At 40.2% G+C, this 21,639-nt stretch overlaps 1 protein-coding gene across 4 annotated transcripts in view; it reads left to right on the top strand.

Annotated features, from left to right (window-relative positions):
* The window catches only part of NR5A2 (nuclear receptor subfamily 5 group A member 2), a 176,687-nt gene that overhangs the window by 119,894 nt on the left and 35,154 nt on the right, over window positions 1–21,639 (top strand). For all 4 annotated transcript variants that reach the window (XM_073592949.1, XM_073592950.1, XM_073592952.1 and 1 more), the window contains exon 5: window positions 8,686–8,805. In XM_073592949.1, the coding sequence (XP_073449050.1) occupies window positions 8,686–8,805 (120 nt within the window). The remainder of the gene's footprint in view (window positions 1–8,685; window positions 8,806–21,639) is intronic.

Genomic DNA, 21,639 nt, shown 5'->3' with positions numbered 1-21,639 from the left:
CAAGATAAGGTGTCAATAGGGGTTATTATGAAGTAAACCTTATCAGACCTACAGAATCAATCACCAGGAGGAAAGACTAGCCAGCTCAATGGAATTTTTCATTCTGCTGAGATATTGAGGTTAATTTAAAAGGCAAATAGAGTTTACAATTTGCAAGACAATTTTCACTATGCGAGAAATGTTCCTTTAGCTTAGTGAATAAGGTAAAGCTCTGATGACTTCCATATTCTAATCACATGCAAGTAAAACTAGTATTTTCTTTTCTTTTTTTTTATTACATGTGATTGGGTATTCAATTTTCACCACATTCACTAAGCTAAGTAAAAATTCCCTTGCAAAGTGAGCTGCCTATTTGCCTTTATGAAATCAACCCCATTGCATCCTGTACACATTAAGGATCACTCATAGGTTATTATAGGATGTTATCCTTGATGTCTCTGCATTGAAGGATAACTTGTCAGTCACATTAGTCAATGTATAACCACCGTTTACTGCTCTTGGCAACCTTAAAGTGACATTGACATGTAAATAAAAATAAATAAATAAAAAATAGATAACACTTACCTGCTGTGTGCAACAATAATGTATGTAAACATTGTTTTCCTCCACTCCTGGCAGTTCCCCATTGGCTCTGTAGGCTCCTCCTTTCAAGAAGGGGTGCTACAGAGGCAGCTGTGCGTGTGTGCGTGCTTCCGTTGGGATCGTGCCCATAGACACACTTAGCGATGGTAAGCCATGCCCCTGCTCCCTCCTCACAGGAATTTCATTGATTGCAGCAGGAGCCTGATGTTTCGCTGCCCTCAGTTTCTCCTGTGAAATTAGGAAGTGAGGGGAGTGACAGTAGAGCAAAAAACAGTGCTGGAGCGGTGATATGGAGCCAGGTAAGTAAGTATTTAATGTCATGGGGTGGGTGGTAGGACAGGTAGTATGGCGTTTTTTTTTTAGCTTCGAGTGGAACTAAAGTGCATCTGAAAACCACAAGCTCTTGAATCACTTGAATCACTATTCAAACTTACCCATCCATGCAAGTCTTCATGCTTTATTTTGTTGAGAAATCAGTTTGAAAAACACCCCCTAATATTTCTAGCTGCAGCCATCTTGAGTAAGGGCATTCAGCATTGACTACCTGGAATCCATCTACCCTTAGCTCATGCAGGCAGGAGGGTATGGCTAGTTGAGAAAGCCCCACCTCCCCTCCTCCAGATGAAAGAAAAAAAATGCCCATGAAGACTGATGGGATGTATAACATAATTTTGGCCTAGGCCAGAAACCAGGAAGCTACTGAGGAAATGTAAAAAAAAAATGCTCAAACAAGTAAATATAATATATATTCCTACTATATCTATTTAGTAATACTAACAGCATAAGGATTAAAAAATAGTTAATGCTGATGAAGAGAATTTTGATCCACTTTAATACAGAGAATGCATTAGGGTAAAAAACATTTAGACTTTAAAAGTACTGTAAGGCTACATTCACATGAGCCGCTAGAGGTGGTTGGATTGCAGTGTTCAAATGTGGCTAAATAATGCATATGGATGCAGTGGCACTCTGTGCGATAATCATATGCAAAGTAGATAAATAGCTGTATCTGGTGCCGTAGTGCCGGGGCAAGGTCATCTAGCGTCCAGGGCACAGGTGCCAAGCGGCATTATGTGTCAGCAAGAATCCCCTCCCTCTCAAACAAAATGAGCACCAATCGTCACACTTACCCCATAAATTCCCCTTGCAAGCCAAAATTCCCCCAAGCTAAAATTTCCCCTCTTCCAGTACAAATCTTGCCTCCCGGATCAAATCCTCTCCCAAAATCCCCCTTCCTAGCACAAATTCTCTACCCCTCAAATTTCACATCTGATATCTGAACATAAATCCCCCCCCAAATCCCCTAATCCCAGCACAATTTACCCCCCCCGATCCCTTCACCTAGCACTAACCCCCCCCCCACACACACACACACAAATTTCCACTCCTAGCACAAATCCCCCAATCATCCCCACTAGCATAACTCCTCCCCCCCCCCCCGTATCCACCTCCTTAACAGAAATCCACCCTCCAAGTACCAATCCCCCCTCCAAAACACCCTTTCTAGCACAACACCCCAAATCCCCACCGTGCCAAGGGCAGCCGTCCCTCCTGCCCACCCCTTGCCCTGGCCCTGGTTGTATCCAGTCTGTATGTGGCCAGAAACACCATCCTTGGGATGTAAACTCTCTGCATCCAGGGTTAGTCCGAGCACCTAATTGCATATTACCACTTGGATGTATAGAAAACAAACCTGGTTGTGCGGCTGCTAACCCCACAGAACATGTGCACAGGACGAAACTTCTCCACCGGCCATGATTGCACATGTGAATGTAGTCTTGGTGCTGTTATTGCATGTATCAGACATTGTGCTAACCAAAAAACGCATTTTATGATGTTTATAGGTAATACCTGAAATTCACAAAAAAAAAAAAAAAAACCCATTCCTGTGTGTGCACCTGTGTCCCTACTCATTAATCCACAGCATACATATAAAGCAGGGAATGTACTCTCTTGAGCCCTGCTAAAAGAAGCAGCAGCTTCCCCCGTTGTCTTCCTATTGTTCAGCAAAGACAAGTGTGAGTTCCAGGAGAGAATGTGTTAGAATGAAATTCTTTCACCTCTTATCCCATAACACAGGAAGGAAACGCTGCTGTATACAGGAAGAATCTGCTATATCCCTTCAACACCACTACTTTAACCTCATTACATCACACCTATTTAGCAAAAAAAAAAGTGATATGTATAAAACTCATTACTTTACTTATTAGCTGTGTTATTGCTGCTTATTATGACAAGAGTACACTTATTGAAATATTGCCTTTGTCAGCTTTTTAACTGCTGCTGGATCCACATAAATATACGATTGATGTGTCACTGCTGTATTTACATTGCTTTAAAGTCTCAGCACTGCTGTTTTCACAACTCGGCTGTATATTGCTGTGCTTCTCGTTTCGCACATTCAATTATTGCTTCCGTATTGACACTACAATATAATCATTGTAGCATGGCTCTGTTCATACAAGGGTATGTTTACTGCACCACTAGATAACACGGGGTGGGTCACATGCTGGTTTCCAGCTACTGAGGAACCACAGGTCCCACTATGCCAAACCAGGTGCTTCCTGATAGAAAAACTGCTCTGCTGTCATATAAACACATCTGGTGTGTACAACATCATATTGTAACAGCTAAGACCACATAGCTGTATAATGCAATACCTCTAGATTCATACTAGATTTTAATAGATACATTAGCATATATTTTCATATTTACATACATGTATAATTACTATGGGTAGAACAGTAGTTTTGTGGTTAGCACCTACGCTTTGTTGCAGTGTGGTCCTCTCCATGGAATAATGTGCATGTTCTCTCTGTGTTCATATACATTTCCTCCCACAATCCATAGGTACGCTGGTAGGTGAAATGACTTCTGTCTAAATTGGCCCTATTATGTGTGTACAAATTGGCTAGCCATATGTTATCACATCCTTTGTGCTGGCTCCAAGCCCCAACTATTGGGGAGGGTTGAGGAAGGACCTGGTGACATAACTTGTAAATTTTTTTTTTTTAAATTCATGAGATTTGGGGGAGATTTACTAAAACGGGTACACGCGGAATCTGTTGCAGCTGTGGATAGTAACCAATCAGCTTCTAACGTCAGCTTGTTCAATTAAAGTGGTTCTAAAGGCAGAAGATTTTTTATCTTCCATGCATTCTAAGCATTAAGATAAAAAAAAAAAATCTTCTGTGTGCAGCAGCCTGCCTCAGCCCCCCAATACTTACCTAAGCCCCATCTCAATCCAGTGATGTCACACAAGAGACTCGGCTGTCCGGGGACTCTGCCTCCTGATTGGCTCCTGCTGCTGTCAAACAAAGTCGGTAAGCCAGTGAGGAGAGAGGGGGGGCTGGGCCGAGCCGCAGCTCCGTGTCTGAATGGACACACAGAGCAGCAGCTAGGCTCAGGTGCTCCCATAGGAAGCTGCTGGCTGTGGGGGCACACGGCAGGAGGAGGGGCCAGGTGCACCGGTGGGGACCCAAGAAGGGGAGGATCTGGGTTGTTCTGTGCAAAACCACTGCAACAGAGCAGGTAAGTTTGACATGTTTGTTATTTTTAAACAAAAAAAAAGAGGAGATTTTAGTATCACTTTAAGCTTTGACAATAAAACATGGAAGCTGGTTGGTTACTGTGCAGACCTGCACAAGATTCTGTTCCACCAGTTTTAGTAAATATCCCCAATGGTGCCCAGAGAGAGCTGTCCCACAGAATCACCAAGAGTCGAATATGACTAAATGGATATACACATTCATAATCACAATACCGCTGATTTATCTAGGTAAAATAACACTGAAATACTGTATACAAAGCCTAAAGGAGAAAATGTCAAAGGAAGGGATCCAAGTTCTTGTAAAACCCCAGCACCAGGAGCTTGGAATCCAGGTTTTACCTGCAGTGCCTTCATCTGGTAAATTATGGTACTACAATGCCTTCACTTAGGAATGATGCTCTATCAGGCTTATTCAACAGGTCAGAGTAAAAATGTGCAAAGTGCAGTAAACCATAACAACTAGTGACATGCAGTGTATGTTTACTGTGGTCAGATTAGTCTGATCATTTCAGATTAAATTCTATAGGTTTGTGGACTTTGCATTTCAGTACCTGTTGCACTGCTGAAAAAACACAGATGGATGCGGGTGGATGAAAGTCCACTGAATTAGTGAGTTTTGCATAATAAATTGGGTGGAGTGCAGCTTGTCAAGTGCGTCCACTTATATTCTCAAGTGCTTCAATTTTTTACGTGATTTAAAATGACAGCAAATTCTTTTACATAATGTGAAGTTACAGAATCTAAACTGTAAATGAAAGGGCCACTACACACAAATGATATCACTTCCATAAACTGGATTCAGTAAAGAGGTCTTAATAAGATTAGGAGATAACATGAACTTGTTTAAGCAGATTAACAACAGAATGGAATATAACTAAAGTCAAGGTAAGACAAAGGGGAAGAATATTTTCCTGTACATACAGTAGCTGACATCCTGTGAGAAAGTCTCATAAAAGAAGACCAACTCTTATTTTGTTGACTGCAAAGGGCACTGACATCATATACTTGTTAGTAATTTACATTTTCCATGATAATTGTATTTTAAAGCGGTATTACATGCACTTTTTACAAAATTGCTGACGGGTAGGGTTTATATGACAGAAGAGACCCTGTTGGTCTTTTCTTTCATAAATGCTTCCCCCGCCTGTCAGCTTTCATGTACACTGAGCTGCGCATGCGCAACTCAGCATACATTTATGGCACCCGCTCTGTGCCGTGGTGACGTGACTCCTGTGTGCATGTGCAGGAGTCATGTCAACGTGGCCTGCTCTGTCATACTTACCTGCTCTGTACAGTGATTTTGCACAGAGCAGCCCCGATCCTCCTCTTCTCGGGTCCCTCGCCGGTGCTCCTGGCCCCTCCCTCCTGCTGAGTGCCCCCACAGCGAGCAGCTGGCTATTGGGCCACCCGAGCCGCTGCTCTATGTGTCCATTCAGACACGGGGCTGTGGCTTGGCCCTGCCCCCTCTCTTTCCTCATTGGCTCGCTGACTATGATTGACAGCAGTGGGAGCCAATGGCGTTCGCTGTGTGTCTTACTTAATCAGGGGGGAGAATGCCAGACATCCGAGTCCCTTGTGCAACATTGCTGGATAGAGATGGGGCTCAGGTAAGTATTAGGGGGGCTGAGGGGGATATAGGCATGGATATAGACACTGAGAATGCATTAGGATAAAAAACATTCTGCCTTTAGAACCACTTTAATGCTTAAATGGACTCAGTGTAAAAATACTTAAAGCCTAACTCTAGGCTAATGTTTTGAAGAAAATTGCCTCTAATAGCAGTAAACTGCAAAACTCGCCTTCAGTCTGAAGCTGCCTGTCTCAGTAATTTCTTTTCACAACTAAATATCCTCAGTCTTGCGCACTGAATGCTGCTGAGTATAGATTGAGGACATACTGTGAGTGCAAGGAATTATCACCCCACCCATGGTTAGGATGTCCCCACATTGCCCTGCATGTGATTATATTAGGATCCGTCTCTGCATCACTGAGGACTGTCCAGCACTGGTGAAAAGGCAAAAATTAAGGACACGTAAGAAAAAAAAAAAAAAAGTAAAATATACATAAGGGAGCCTTACATGGAAATAGTGGGTAACTAAGGTTGGGGGGGGGGGGGTGGAGTTTGGCTTTTGCATCAACAGTGCTGTAGTGCCCTTGTAGATCATTAATCCTATACCAAGGCTGTACCCAGCTTAGCATTAGGGGGGTGGAGCAGGACCTCAACGTGGAGCAACGTCTTGTGTACAGCTTGGGTCTAGGATCCAAGACTAATACTAATACTTACAGGCATCACATAATGCCTTTCCTTCAACGCTATTATCATATGTACTTTAAAGGCCATGGCAGGTTCAATTTAAAATCTTTTATATGGTGTTTGTTTTGTGCTACTTCAGTACTTATGATTCCAGGTATTTGGGTACAAGACCTGCACAGTCATAAAATCTGTAATCTAAACTAAAATTTTTAATGCCAAAATGGAAGACAGCTTGAAAAATAAAGAGCACAAAACCGTAAAAAGAATTATGAGAACAGAGGTGTTACATTCACAGACATGTTCTGTTTAAATGATGATTGATGCTTAGCAGTTTATGAGAGCTAGCAGCATTTTTTGACACTGCATTTTTCTTGTGTGTTTACCAAAGTTTTTGCTCTTTCATGGAAACAGGACGTCTTTAATCATTAACAATGCTGCCCCTGAGAACACTCACCCCATTAACAATACTACTCCTGTATGATCGCCATTCCTGTGCATGGCAGCAGTATCAAGCATTCACGTGTCTTTACGTGCCAAGATAATTCTGCCTCCATCCTATAATTAATGAGCTTTGTGTATATTATAGGGAGAGAGGAGATCAACTCGGGTTCCCATAGAATAGCAACTCGTTGGACAGATGTTTAACCCCTTTCCTGCCAGGAAGAAAAATCTCTCCAAAAATAGGCGAGGATTCTGTAATAGAACAGACGTCTCTAAAATTAAACCACCCGAATAGACAATATGATATCAAAGGTGGTTCTCATGTGTTACCTACTGGATGGTTGTTCATTAGTAGTTTTCTCTTGTATATAACTTGTGAATGCAAAGTCAGTAAGAACATATTTAGACCAGTGAAATTTGATCATATAGTGTATACAGTATGTCGTCACATTTCTTCCATTGTCATCAAAAATTGGCCAAAAGCATACCATTTTCTTGTGTCATTAAACCCACGTCATTAGAAACTATCAATAAATGGTGTATTACATACTGTTCATACTCAATCACTATGGGATTTGTTTTCTGTATTCTGAAAAAAACTGGTTGATCCTTCTGTTCTCTATTTCCACCTCCTGTCCAGGTTCCCACTGCAGTTGTGGATTTTATTTATTTATTTATTTCAGGTACTTATATAGCGCCGTCAATTTACGCAGCGCTTTACATATATATATTATACATTCACATCAGTCCCTATACCCTCAAGGAGCTTACAATCTAAGGTCCCTAACTCACATTCATACCTATACTAGGGCCAATTTAGACAGGATCCAATTAACCTACCAGCATGTCTTTGGAGTGTGGGAGGAAACCGGAGTACCCGGAGGAAACCCACGCAGACACAGGGAGAACATGCAAACTCCAGGCAGGTAGTGTCGTGGTCGGGATTCGAACCAGCGACCCTTCTTACTGCTAGGCGAGAGTGCTACCCACTGCGCCACTGTGTTTACACAGCTGTGTTGGTAGCTAGTGGACATTCATAGTTTTCAGTGTATTTTCTACCCTGAGCATTTCCTCTCTATCACATGTGAGCAGCCCATGTGACTATAGACTCACACATGTAGGTGTATACACAGTGGTAAATGACATCCATCTCCCTCCCTCCTCCTCCATGCCCACTAGCAAGCTAAACACAGTGAGGGCAGAATATTATATCTTGATTGATGGAGGCTTCACCTCCCTGTTATTCTAAGACACAGGCTGGAAGGGTGTGACACAGTCTGTGACTGGCAGAAATCCGCCCACACCCTGTTATTGCCAAAAAATAAAAATTTGATTTCAAATATATATTTGTATGACAATTGAAAACAGTTTATTGATATTAGTTATTTATTTTCACTCTATTCCAAAGGCTATTTTTTCTATTTTAAACATGTGACCAGCAGCAGAGGACTAGCAGCTCTTCCTGCCTCTGTTGCCTTGCAGGCAGGCTGGGAAAGAGCTGGGTCATGTGACAGCTGTATATCGATTAGGAAAAAAGATTCTTAGATTTTTTTTTTTTTTTTTAATTAAAATAATTACAGTGCCATCATCACCATACAGAAAGAGAAGTGATCATGTAAATTAAACAGTGTGTGTTTGGTATCACAGACATTTACAAAGTCAGGCTTCACTGGCAGGGATGCACCTCTGGAAGGGTCCAGTTTTAGTAAACCCCTTTAAACCACTGAGCATGTGTTTTATATACTCCTGAGGCATTATCAGATAATGTTCTAATAATATGGTCATATTTTGGGAGTTTTGTGTGTATCAGGTAAAATGAAAAGTTATTTTAATACTATCATATTCTTTTTAAATACAGGTAGATGATCAAATGAAGCTTTTACAGAATTGTTGGAGTGAGCTACTAATTTTGGATCACATATTCCGACAAGTTCTACATGGGAAGGAAGGCTCAATACTTCTGGTTACGGGACAGCAGGTAAGTGATAATTATGGACTCCACCTGTATTACACTTCATATGTTTTGGTGTTATAAATAGTTAATCCCCCTTCTTTATCTCTATGTCTATAAACAAAAAGGGTGATTTCATTTGAAATTTAGTGAAGATAGGCAATACCATTAGACATTCACACTGGCTACAAACTGGATATTTGCTTTGCATTGTAGAAAAAGGGTAGATCTGTCTTTGTGGACCATATCAAAATAATGAAACTAATGTCCCTGACCAAGTTCTCTATAAATGACTGTGTACATTTTTAAATTACCCAGGTTATTCATTTTCCATGTGTTATTGTGTCACCGAACTAATCAATAAAATGTACCCTGATATTGTTAAAGGAAAATTTAGTGTATTATAGTAAAGGGTACGTTTTTAGTTAATATTTCAGTGTTAATCTAACCTTTGTAATTTTTATATGGTTTTCATATTTGTCCATGCTTGCTCCCCATATTTTTGTTCTAAAGCGGTGTTCTGCCCCCCAAAAAATAAATAAAAGCCAGCAGCCACACATACTGCAGCTGCTGGCTTTTAACAATAGGACACTTACCTGTCCTGGAGTCCAGCGATGTCTGCAATGCGCTGCCGCCGCCATTGCGGGTAAGGGTGTCTGGCAGTGTAGCCTTATGTCTTCACACCGGGAACCCTACTGAGCATGCGCGAGGCCTGCCCCTCTCTCCTACTGGCCCGGAGACAGAAAGAGGAGGAGGGAGGAGGCGGGAGCCCCGCAGTGATGTCACAGGCCGCGGCCCGGAAGACAGGTATCCTGACCCCCGACCCCCCCCCCCGACAGTTGCCAATTGTGGCACCGGAGGGGGAGAGGAGAAGAAATGAGTGGAAGTTCCACTTTTGGGTGGAACTCCGCTTTAAGTATAGAAATTTTTAGATAAACCACTAGATGGAGCTCACAGTAGCTCAGTTCGGTTACTCATTCTCCTTCTCAAAAGAGAGCTATTACAAACAATACTGTATTCTAATAACTGTATGTGGTGTATACATATTTATATTTTATCTCTCTATTTGGATACTGATCAAGCTGTCTAGCAAATGGGGCAGTGAATGGAACAAACTGCCAGGGGTTCTTGAATAGTTGCACTGAGAGTTACTTAGACCCCTTTCACACTGGGGTGATTTTCAGGTGCTTTAGCGCTAAAAATAGCGCCTGTAGAGCCTGAAACCCGCCTCCCCTGCAGCCCCACTTTGAAAGCCCGAGTGCTTTCACACTGGGGCGGTGCACTTGAAGGACGGGAAAAAAAGTCTTGGAAGCAGCATCTTTGGGCAGCAGTGCTTTTAACCTCTTCTGGGGGGTTAAAAGCACCCCGCTAGCCGCGCCAAACAGCGCGGCTAGCGCTAGAACTAGCAGCACTTTACCGCTGACGCCCCACTGTGAAAGTAGTCTTATAAAAAGAAGATTTCAACTATGGCAACATAAGTAGACCATTGTAAGAACCTGTAGTAGTGTTATACTTTATCCAAACCCCTATCACTTTCACCAGACGGTTTGGCTTGTGTAATTATGTGGAGAAAATTAGAATAAAGACACCAGAATAAAAAAAAAAAAGAATTCAAATATAGCATACTATTATTACACATATTCAATGCATATAGTTATAATTTTGTTTGTTCGTTTTTGTTTCTTTTGGGTTTTTTTATAGTGATCCTGTAACATATTGCAGGAAAATATATCAGTCATATAGGCAAAGTGTTGTTTTAAAAAAATGGGCAAAATTAATTGATTAATTGGTTGATTTACTAAAGGCAAATAGACTGTGCACTTTACAGTGCAGTTGCACTCTGCAAGTGCAGTTGCTCCAGAGCTTGGTAAATGAGGTAAAGCCTCACTTTGCAAAGAGTATCCTATCGCATGCAAGGAAAATAAAAAAAAAAAACTGCATTTTTGCTTGCACATTGGATGATGGTAGTCAGCAAAGTTTCTGCTCACTAACTAAGTTCTGGAGCAACTGCTCTTGCAGAGCGCAACTGCACCGTCTTTTTCGCTTTAATAAATTAACCCCAAAGACTATTATCGTCATAAGAAATAATAAAGCATAACCATTGCACTGCAAAGCGCAAAGTGGATCCAGTATGTGTAATGAGTCAGGACACATTTACACTTACACACTGCTGTTGTAATGCACACTAAAATACATGTGTTATTGCCTATTTCTGCAATGCATACCTGCTCTGTGTGAAGTGTATTGCGGTGTCATTCATTGTGACTGGCATCCCAACACACTGTACAGCAAAGCTCAATGCACAATTCACCACAGCGCACCAAGCGCATATACCGTGCATTGTGGTGTTCTGCATTGCTAAAAACTAGTAATTTACAGCACAAATGCTAATATTGAGGGGTTGATTTAGTAAAGGCAAATAGACTGTGAACTTTGCAAAGGGCAGTTGCACTCTGCAAGTACAGTTGTCCCAAAGCCTAGTAAATGAGGTAAAACTTCACTTTGCAAAGAATACCCAATCATGTGCAAGGAAAAAAAAAAAAAAAAACAGTATTTTTGCTTGCACATGATTGGATGATGGAAGTCAGCAGAACTTCTGCTCATTTATCAAGCTATGGAGCAACTGCTCGTGCAGAGTGCACAGTCTATTTGCCTTTAGTAAATTAACCCCATAATACCCAGAAAATGCAGGCAACAATACTTTATGACCACATGTACTTTAAAACAGACATAATGAAATACTTATGAGAGTCAGTGCTTGCACGTACAAAGACATCAGAATTTACTTACAATGCAGGATAAGCACCAACTTGCTGTGGCTATTCCGGGACTCGCTCATACAGCACTGCAACAGGTGCACATTGTCACAGCTGTCACTGGCACACTGAACCTGTCACCTGTTTCCATGCTTACATTTCACAGGCAGAACTTGGGGTGACCTTATGACTTTGACATGTTTATAGGGTTACAGGGTCAGTCCTGCTGGAAAGTAATTTCATGGGACTGACATGTATAATGAGGTAAAGGGTCAATCAAACATAGGTACAGTGACATGCTTAATGGGTTAAAGGTCAATCTAATATGGAAGCACACTGAGCTGATGAATCATTTGTCTGGGTCAAGTCAACATATTAGCAATGGCCTCCTGACAGGCGCATATTCCAGGTTGTAAGGTGCTGGTGGATATGATGACCAAGCTAAACTGACATGCACTTTGCAGTGGGTCAGCCCTGTATAGAAAAATGATAGTGAAGGAGTTGATATAATGGTATAAAAAAGTAAATTGTGCTAGATGATTGGCCAAGCATTAGTTTAGCTGAAGCTACATATTGAAAAAAAGGGTTAGAAAAAAGGTCCCAAGTCTAAGACAAGTTTTTATATTTTCCCTACAAATTATTGCTGATCTGTGTAGCCAGCTGGGTTCAAGTACTACGTTCAGGAGCGTCTGGGCTTCTAATCTTATAACAAAATGCTCTAATACTAGAAGATTCTGTAACTAGATGGAACCGTCAAGCTTCCTGGATTTTTGTGTGCTCTGTGTCCTGTTCCTACAGAAAAATATGAATGCAATAGTATAATCTATTGCTTGGTGAAAACAAAGAGCAACTGACACCTATTAAAGGTGAACTGTTGCTGTAGAGGTGAATGGGGGTGGAATTGGATTAGATCCCCCCTGAAATGATCTAACCGTTTAGCGAAAAATTTTAAACAATGACATTTCTAAAAATAAAAAAAAATAACTCCCCTCCTAATTCACCCCCACGTCGTAAAACACGAGCATCAAACAAGAAAGTGTATGCAATGTCATTCAGATTTTTGGTGATTAAGAATCTGTGAGGATGGTAGAGTGGTACTTAATCTCTGTCCCAAAAGATCTCATTTTGATGATTTATGTTTTCTGTTTGCAAATTTTTTTTTACATTTTATGGGAAAAATCTCTCCTAATTTGAAAGGTGAACTTTGACTTGGGCTTTACCACTTTGCTTTGTTATGTAAAAATCACACTCACGCGCTCTTCACAATGGCACAGATGGCTAAAACATATCAGTAGATAGATTGACAAGCAGATTGAAAAATTATGTCTATTATGGGTATTTATAGAGGCTTCAGAAAATGACCCTCTATTAATATCAAATTTATTATGGCTTGATCCTAAAGACCGCTTTAAAATTCATAATCCCATAACTAAACACTTCTTATCTCTCTGGGATAAACTAAAAACCAAATATCAGTTACAATCTCCACACAATCCTCTCCTTTCTTTTATCAGAAATCCGGCCTTTTATCCGGCATGGATCTACCCAAATTCTTTTAAAGCTTGGACAACATCAGGCATTCAGACACTAAATGACTTCATAGCATCTAAATCATTCCTTTCATTCCCATCGCTTAGAGAAAAATATGATCTACCAAACTCTGAGATATTTAGATATCTCCAAATCAAAAATTTCTATACACCATTCCTAAAGGGGGATACACCATTATCCCAATTATCCATTTTTGAATCAATCTGTACAAAAGATCCATTTGCTAAAGGTACAATTTCATCACTTTATAATCAATTATATGGAGTAGCAAATCTTAATAGACCCTCTTACGTTCAGAGGTGGGAGGAGGACCTGGGACGAACTTTAGAAGACACGGACTGGTCTAACATATGGCTCACATCTAAGTCATCTTCACCCAACATCTTAGACTGGAGACAAATTATAAAATCCTAACTCGCTGGTACCTTGTACCCGCTAGAGTGGCAAAATATTCACCTAATACCTCAGCTCTTTGTTTTCGAGGATGCCCAGAAATAGGCACATATTTACACATATGGTGGACGTGCCCAGTAATCCAAACCTTCTGGAAGGAAGTCTTCGTGATTGCATCTAAAATATTTTAAAAAATAATACAACCAGATCCATATTTAACTTTACTTAATCTAAAACCGGAATGGTTAACACTCTCTCAATTCAAACTTATGACCCAACTAATAACGGCTGCAAAACAAACAGTGGCCAAGGCATGGAAATCTCCTACATTGGTACTAGCAGAAACAATTCACAGAATGAATAATACAATGTCCCATGCTAAGATGGTAGCCATCGATCAAAATCAAATTCCAAAATTTGAAAAACTTTGGCATCCTTGGATAAAACAACAGTTCCTGTCAAACTTCAATGACTCTGTCCTGTTGCCATGGTAACAGATTAAATGACTTACAGAGACACCCATTCTAAGGCTTCAAAGAGAGCTAAAAAGAATAATAAACTGACGAGCGGGACAACCTTGTGGACCATACCTCTACCTTTCAACCCTTTTTCTTCTTTCTCTTTCCTTTTCTCCACCTTACGATTAAAGCTCATTATCAGAATTTATTTGACCTATATACACTCTACTTGTAAACAATATGTATAGTAGGTATAAATCATTTAAATACCTACAAAAGTAACTAAGGAAATGATATATATCTTTAATTTAGGTTTACGTGAACCCAATGTTTAATATTTGAAATTTCATGATATTTACCTATATAAACCCTACTGTAAAACAATGAGCTTACTTTATAGATCCTTGTAAACTTACTTTATGTATCTTTATAACATTGTATACTCAATAAACTTCTTTTGACATGGAAAAAAATTATGTCTAAACAGGACTGGATTTCCATCCCAGTATCATAGGAGATCTGATGCCCTAAACCCCACCCATTAACAGACCACACTAAAGCCAGGCTCCTGTTGTGCTTAAAGTAGATCTTCAGTGCATCTGAGCGCCACAAACCAAAAACACTATTTCATTCTTTTTTAATATTTAAGGAGGAGTTCTGCTTAAAAAAAAATAAATAAAAGTCAGCAGCTACAAATACTGCAGCTGCTGATTTTAATAATCGGACATTTACTTGTCCCAGGGTCCAGCGATGCGGGGGAATGAAGCCCCGCTCGTCTCCCCCTCCTCTCTGCGGCATTGTAACTGCAGGCGCCCAGCTGTGGCTTCAAAGCCGGGCACCCACTGCGCATGCCCAAGCCACGCCGCGCGCCGTGACCGGCCAGACAATCATCTGAGACCTGTGACATGTCCCAGATGATTGCCGAGAGGGAGGGGGAGAGATGATCTCCCTTTCAGTGCCGCAGTGTGCCAGGAGGAAGTGGGAGCTGGGACCCTCTAAAAAGAGGGTATCCCCCCCAAAAAATGACATGCCAAATGTGGCATGTCAGGGGGTCACCTCCCTTAAAGCGGAAGTTCCATTTTTGGGTGGAACTCCGCTCTAAAGCAAACTCCCTGATCCATCCATGTCTCCATACTTTATTTTGTTGAGAAATCACTTTGAAATATAACCCCGGCCATCTTGAATAAGCGTAAATGATTCATTGACTTCCTGGAATCCATCTGCCCTTAGCTCAAGCATACATGCAGGAGAATGTGCTTATCTGAGAAAACGCTCCTCCTCTCCTCCCCTCCTGAAGACTCCTGGGATGTATAACATAATTTGCCTAGGCAAGAAACCATGAAGTAATTGAAGAAATTTAAAAAAAAAGTTTAAAACTATTAAATATGATATACTTTCCTATCTATTTACTAATGCCAGCAGCATTAGGAAATAAAAATAAACAGTGTTACTTGGCAGAGTGAAGTTCCACTTTAAATATTTTTTTTCTTCTAATCACTGTTATACAGTGTGCAAAAAATAAAATGACTATTTGAATGTAACAACTGGTCCAGAGGTATCTAGGGTTAAAGTGATTGTAAAGGTTAGTTTTTTTTTTTTTTTCATTTTTAAAAAAAAATAACAAACATGTTATACTTACCTCCTCTGTGCAAGGGTTTTGCACAGAGCGATGCCGATCCTCCTCTTCAAGGGTCCCCTGGCGGCGCTCCTGGCTCCTCCTCCTCTCGCGTGCCCCCCACGGAGAGCGCCTTTCCATGCAGGTGCATCCATTGACACAGACAGCAGGACTCGGCCCAGCCCCCCAGCTCCTGTGTCACTGGATTTGATTGACAGCAGTGGGAGCCAATGGCTCCTGTTGTTATCAATCTGTCCAATAAAGACCGGTGACAGCGGCTGGAGCTGCTGGGCTTGTTCTCGTCGCTGGAACGATCGGGCTTAGGTAAGAAAAAGGGGGGCTCCTGCACTATAGAAGGTTTTTCACCTTAATGCATAGAATGCATTAAGGTGAAAAACCCAGAGGGTTTACAATTCCTTTAAAAAACAGTTGGATTTAGCCATTTTAGCTACCATACATTTTTACGCTATATGGACCAGAATTTTTTTTTACATGTTAGCTATGGGGCTATTTGTTTGGTAAAAACATTGTCACTAAGTAAGATGAAGTTATACATTCATTGCTTTTTTTTTGAAAACACAATTTTCTTTTGCCAAAATTGTCTTGCACTTGCAAAAATTATTTGTGCAAGTTATCTGCAGACTGTTTATAGAGGAGCTGCTTTTAGAACCCTTACAACAAAGACCTGGACCCAGCTACCCAATAACAGAACATTAAATATCCCTTTCATAGTGGGATCTATGGTCACAAGTCAACTATGCCTCATGGAAAAATCGCCCCCCAGATAAGCTTGATCTGCCAGAATTAGGTCAATTCACTCCCCTCCTGTGCCCAGAAATATGATTGGCCAGCCAGTTTGAGATTAATGCCTCCTGTTTATGTCCACCTAAAAGATCATATTTCACCAGGTTCCACTATTCTTCACTCGAATCATTCCATTTTATATAATATATTTTTTTCTTTCCTTGTTTTCAGTCATATTGAACAGTGCTTTGGCACTGCTTTTGAAGAGTTCACACGCCTCTTATTAGTTATTCTGTGTTATGCAGCTTCCCTAGATTCTGCAAAACTGTTGAGTAGGCAGATCAAAGGTGTAAATAAATGTGTCCTTTATAATCAGGGAGCACATACTTAGAATTATGGTGCTGGAGTGATCATATTTACCTTGAGAGTGCATATAACTATATTGAGGTTGAACTACTAAAGTTGTAGAGATTGATCACTTATCTTAGGAAATAAGGCGTAACTGTTTTTTTTTTTTCAATATCCAATCATCTGCAAGGGGAATAAAAAAAAGAGGAATTTTGCACATAATTGGATGATTGAAGTGAATCGTACTGCATTAGGCTCAGTATGCATTCACTTTAGTAAGTTAATGGTCCTACTCATTTAAGCCTAATATACATTATTAGAAAATCAGATGAACAATTATTCATTTCTTTTCCAAATATTCGTACCATGTTCAAAGTGATAATGCCATTAATGGTATGAAATTTCTACAACGACATAAACTTACCACATATGTAAATACAGTCCAGTATAGAATCGGAAGTCATATAATGTGTGCAGACTCTTCTAATCATAGTAACAACAATAATAATATTGAGTAAAATAGTAATAATACTAATAATAATAACAACAGCAATTAATCATAACCCTTTATTTCTAGTCCAAGAGATAATGGGGTTGATTTACTAAAGGAAAATAGACTGCACTTTACAAAGTGCAGTTGAACTCTGCAAGTGCAGTGACTCCAGAGCTTAGTAAATGAGGTAGGTGAAGCTTCACTTTGCAAAGAGTACCTAATCACATGCAAGGAAAATAAAAAAAAAAAAAAACAGAATTTTTGCTTGCATATGATTGGATGCTCATTTACCAAGTTCTGGGTCAACTGTGCTTACAGAGTGCAACTGCTCTTTGCAAAGTGCACTGTCTATTTGCCTTTAGTTAATCAATCCCAATGTGTATACTGGTAAACTGTATACTGCTATTCACTTATCACTATCACAGAAATTTCAGTTTATATCTCCTTAAAAAAATATTTTATTACCCTGTATAGGATAATTCTTTAGTGTTTACAAAAATTATTTTCTTTGCCATCTTCTTCCGGGTAGTACTTTGTTGCCGATTATGCACAGTCTTGCTCATTTGATTTCTTTAAGGACGAATACTGTACTAATTAAATGAAAAACGTTTGTTCCGGTAACTAACAAGACAAATTTTCCAACATGTCCCTTTGGAAATATTTCTTCTGAACAATCTCATTGGCTCTCAAAAGCAGTACACTAACAAACAGAAAACCGAACAATCGGTCTGAATACAGATATTTTCTTCTGATTTTCTAATAATATGTACTAGGCTTTAGTAAATCTGCTTCTGCATGTAGACCTTGTGTTCTTAGTGCATCTCCAATAGGTGTGCTTGAGACTCTTTGGCTTGTATAATTGTTAGCTCGGGAATTAATAGTCTCAGAACAGCAGGTTACCAGTAAACAAACAATGCCAGGATGAAATACAAAGGAGCTTGGCAGGTCTGTTGAGTCCCCCGTATGTGTTTAAATAATTAAACTTTCTGTTTGACTAAAATATACTTTGATAACAGTATTAGCAGACTTTAGTAAAAAAAATAAAAATTTAAAACAGAAGCTGAACTTATTTTATGAGTTACAATATGGTTGGATTTGTGGCTAAGCGACTCAACCTTTATGTTGAGTCATCTATTAAAAACATAGGTTGATGGTTGAAACCTACTTAAAAAAAAAAAAAAAAACAGCACTGCAATCAGTAAATGCATGTGACCTGTCTTTTGTGCATGTATATTAAATAATATGTACAGCTATTATATGAAATTCGGCTGCTCTTTCATAGATACATTACAATGAGTAAGTACTGTCACCCTAGGAAAGGAAGTGTGTTACTGGCAGGATCATGAGATGAAAATGATTGTTTATATTAGTCTTGGAAACAGTGAGATGGTGGTTTGAGACCTCCAGTGAGTTTTTACTGATGTATGTGATCCCTTTGAGAAGATTTTTCCTTTTTTCCTGTCCGAAAGGCTATGCCGGACATGAGAGGAATTTCTCAAATAGGGCAAAAGAAAAAACATTTTTAACAAAGCTGTAAAGGGTTGGAGCCTCTGTCATTTTATTCAGGAATTCAGAGAACAATGGAAGTGTAGTGCTCTCCCTGGCAGAGCCGCTTGGTAATTTTGGGTCCTCTGTTTCTACCTCAGCCCCTTTGAAACATACGGTTGAGTCAAAATTCACTGCAAGCACGTATAAAGACATAAGAAAATACCTTTACCCTGGCTGTGGGTTATCACCAGAAAATAAACACACACCTGTTTAGTGGTAAATGTTCTTAATCTTTTAATACGGGTTAAAATGAATGGCAGTTTGAATATAAATGAACACACAGCAGACGAATTCTGACTCAGTCTGCTAGACAGAGTAATAACTATGCCAAAGTGGCTAAGATCAGGTTCTATACCACAAACTGATATCAGTACGTAAATTATCAAATCAGCAATAAACAAAGTACACAAACGTTAAATGCAGTAGGTGTGATATTACTACTACTCTAAGGGATTGGCTGGGGTATGGTGCATCGTCTCCTAAGCGTTACCTGTTAACTCTGTTACCTATTAAGCAAAGTGGGGAAAAGGTCTCTGGGTAGCAACAGTTAGGGGGGCAGTTTTTAGTCCTGCCTTGTCAGCCGGCTAAACATTGGCTTGCAGTAATTGTTGGTGAACTTAAGTGTAGTCAACAAGGTCTACAGACAGTAGTATGGCTATAGGGCACCTGGTTATGTAGTTCCCCAAAGCTTAGTCTCTTGAGGTAGTATCAAGCACACAAGCCCCACAAGGCACTCTCACTGGACCCAGCAACACGGCAACGGTGATCTCTCTGGCTAGACATCAGCTCACTCTGGGTTGCCTATGGCAACTCAGGTAGTCAGTGCAGCAAAGTCTGTAACCCTGCAGTGGTTCTGTCTCTCTGCATTCAGGCCTTGTTCTCTCTGGCTTCCCACTCTGTGAGGGCTCCCAGTAGCTCGGTTTCTCTCTCTCTTAAAATAGAGCCCCACAGCATGGTCCCCTTACACTCTCTGCCCCGGGCTGCACTGGCCCTTCCTGTAGAATTAGCCCAGAAAAGTTCTTCTGTCTCCTCCTCTTCTGAGCACGGCATGCTGTGAGCTGTAGTTTAGAGCCCCATAACCTCCAATTGGTAGCACTCTCCCTGGGGACTACATGTCCCATCATCCTCCTCTCCTCTGTATTGATTGGTCCTATACTGTCCTTTTCCAGGAGGGAGTGGGAAGGAGCAGAGCGGGCAGCGAACGGGAAAGACACAGACCCTACTGCTGCACTATCGCTAAGCACAGCCGACCCGATCCCCAGCATGTCGTCTGCAGTAAGGGAGGTGGGATCTTCTACACACACAGTACCATCTGCTCCTTCAGCCACCCTGTTCCTCTCATGGCTGCAGGGTGGGGGAACTGAAAGCGGGTGCAGGGCCAGCAGAGCACCTGATCCAGCTACACAAGTCTAAGGCTGGCCATAGATTATGCAATTTTCTTTCCTTCAACCCACGGCTAGAAGGATAGAAAATTGCTTGATTCCCCTATTAACACAGTCAGCATTAATTGAGGAATCCCTCCCGCAGTGCTATTGCATTCTGACGGCAGGAGGTTGCTGCTGGCAGTGATGGTATGAAGAAAAATAGACAGGCTGGTTGTACTGAAGTTGATCAATAGATCAACTTCAGTACAACCAGCCTACCTATAGATGGATCCACATTCGACCGTCTATGGCTGGTTTCCAGAGGTTCTTTCTCTTCCCATCTATCCAAAACTAAGAACAAACATTTTTTGACTAGCATTTCACAATGAAATAAGATGTTCTAAGATTGTCACTTTTGTAATGTACATCAGGTAATCTCCATTCAGACAACCATTGTTGTATCTTTGAATTTACAAGTTGGGCCATACTTTTAAATCTTATGCCTTTCTGATGAATTGACGCTTTTTAGTTCAGTATCTGTTCTAGTCACTAATCCCGATTGCCTAGTTAGTGAATCGTGTTATGCACCACAGATCAAACAAATCTGTATGTACATATGCAGAAGAATTGAAAAATTATGATTCTATGGAAAATAAATTATGATTCTCTGGTCAATTCACCAGTATTTTTTTATGGACAGACTCATTCACCTTTAAATATAATCATAATAATAAAAAAAAACTTGTTAGATTAGTTCCTGCTTTTAATTGCAAATTTTTACAAGAAAATCTCCAGACAATCCCGCTCAAACGGTGGGGGTGGCAGGCGCACATAATTATGGAAATTAGCCATCAATACATATAAAAAATTCATCTTGCATGGTCTGGCTGAGTGACAGGTAAGAGGGGGAAAGCTGTACTATGATTATATTGCTGTAGATGCACTTTTAAGTTTCAGTTGCTGGTATTCTTGCATGTACTTTTGAGCAACTAAAAGAAAAAAACTTAGGTTTAAAATTACATAGAAAACAAGAATGTCAATAATTAAAAATGAGGATGCAATTTTGATACACTATGGGGTTGATTTACTAAAGATGGAGGGTGCAAAATCTGGTGCAGCTGTGCATGGTAGCCAATCAGCTTCTGTCTCCAGCTTGTTCAATTAAGTATTGACAAAAAACTGGTAGCTGATCAGTTTCTATGCAGAGCTGATTTTGCATGCTCCAGTTTTAGTAAATCAACCCCTATGACTGATATTTAACAAATAATTTGATAAAGCTTTATGTGCACTAGGCACATTTTTTTAGGGTAGAATCATTTCCTAGCAGCTGTTTATATGTGAATTCAGCAGCATTTAGTAAAATACAGTAGCTGAACAAATCAAGTAGCAGTTTTTAAGCAACTTAGGGCTCAATGTATCCATCTTTTATAACTTTAAATGTTGGAAAGGTTGCGAGTGTACCTTTACCAGCCCATGATCTGCATTCCTAAAATGTGTATGTCTCTGCATTTGGTTTTTAGAATTCTGTTATTCTGTTTTAAGCAGAATGACTGTGTAATTTTAAAGCTGAGCTTAAAAAAAAAAAAACTCT

This window comes from Aquarana catesbeiana, linkage group LG07 (assembly GCF_042186555.1).
Source record: "Aquarana catesbeiana isolate 2022-GZ linkage group LG07, ASM4218655v1, whole genome shotgun sequence".
NCBI lineage: Eukaryota > Metazoa > Chordata > Amphibia > Anura > Ranidae > Aquarana > Aquarana catesbeiana.
The sequence above is the reverse complement of the archived record's forward strand: the minus strand, read 5'-3'. Positions and strand labels throughout refer to the sequence as shown.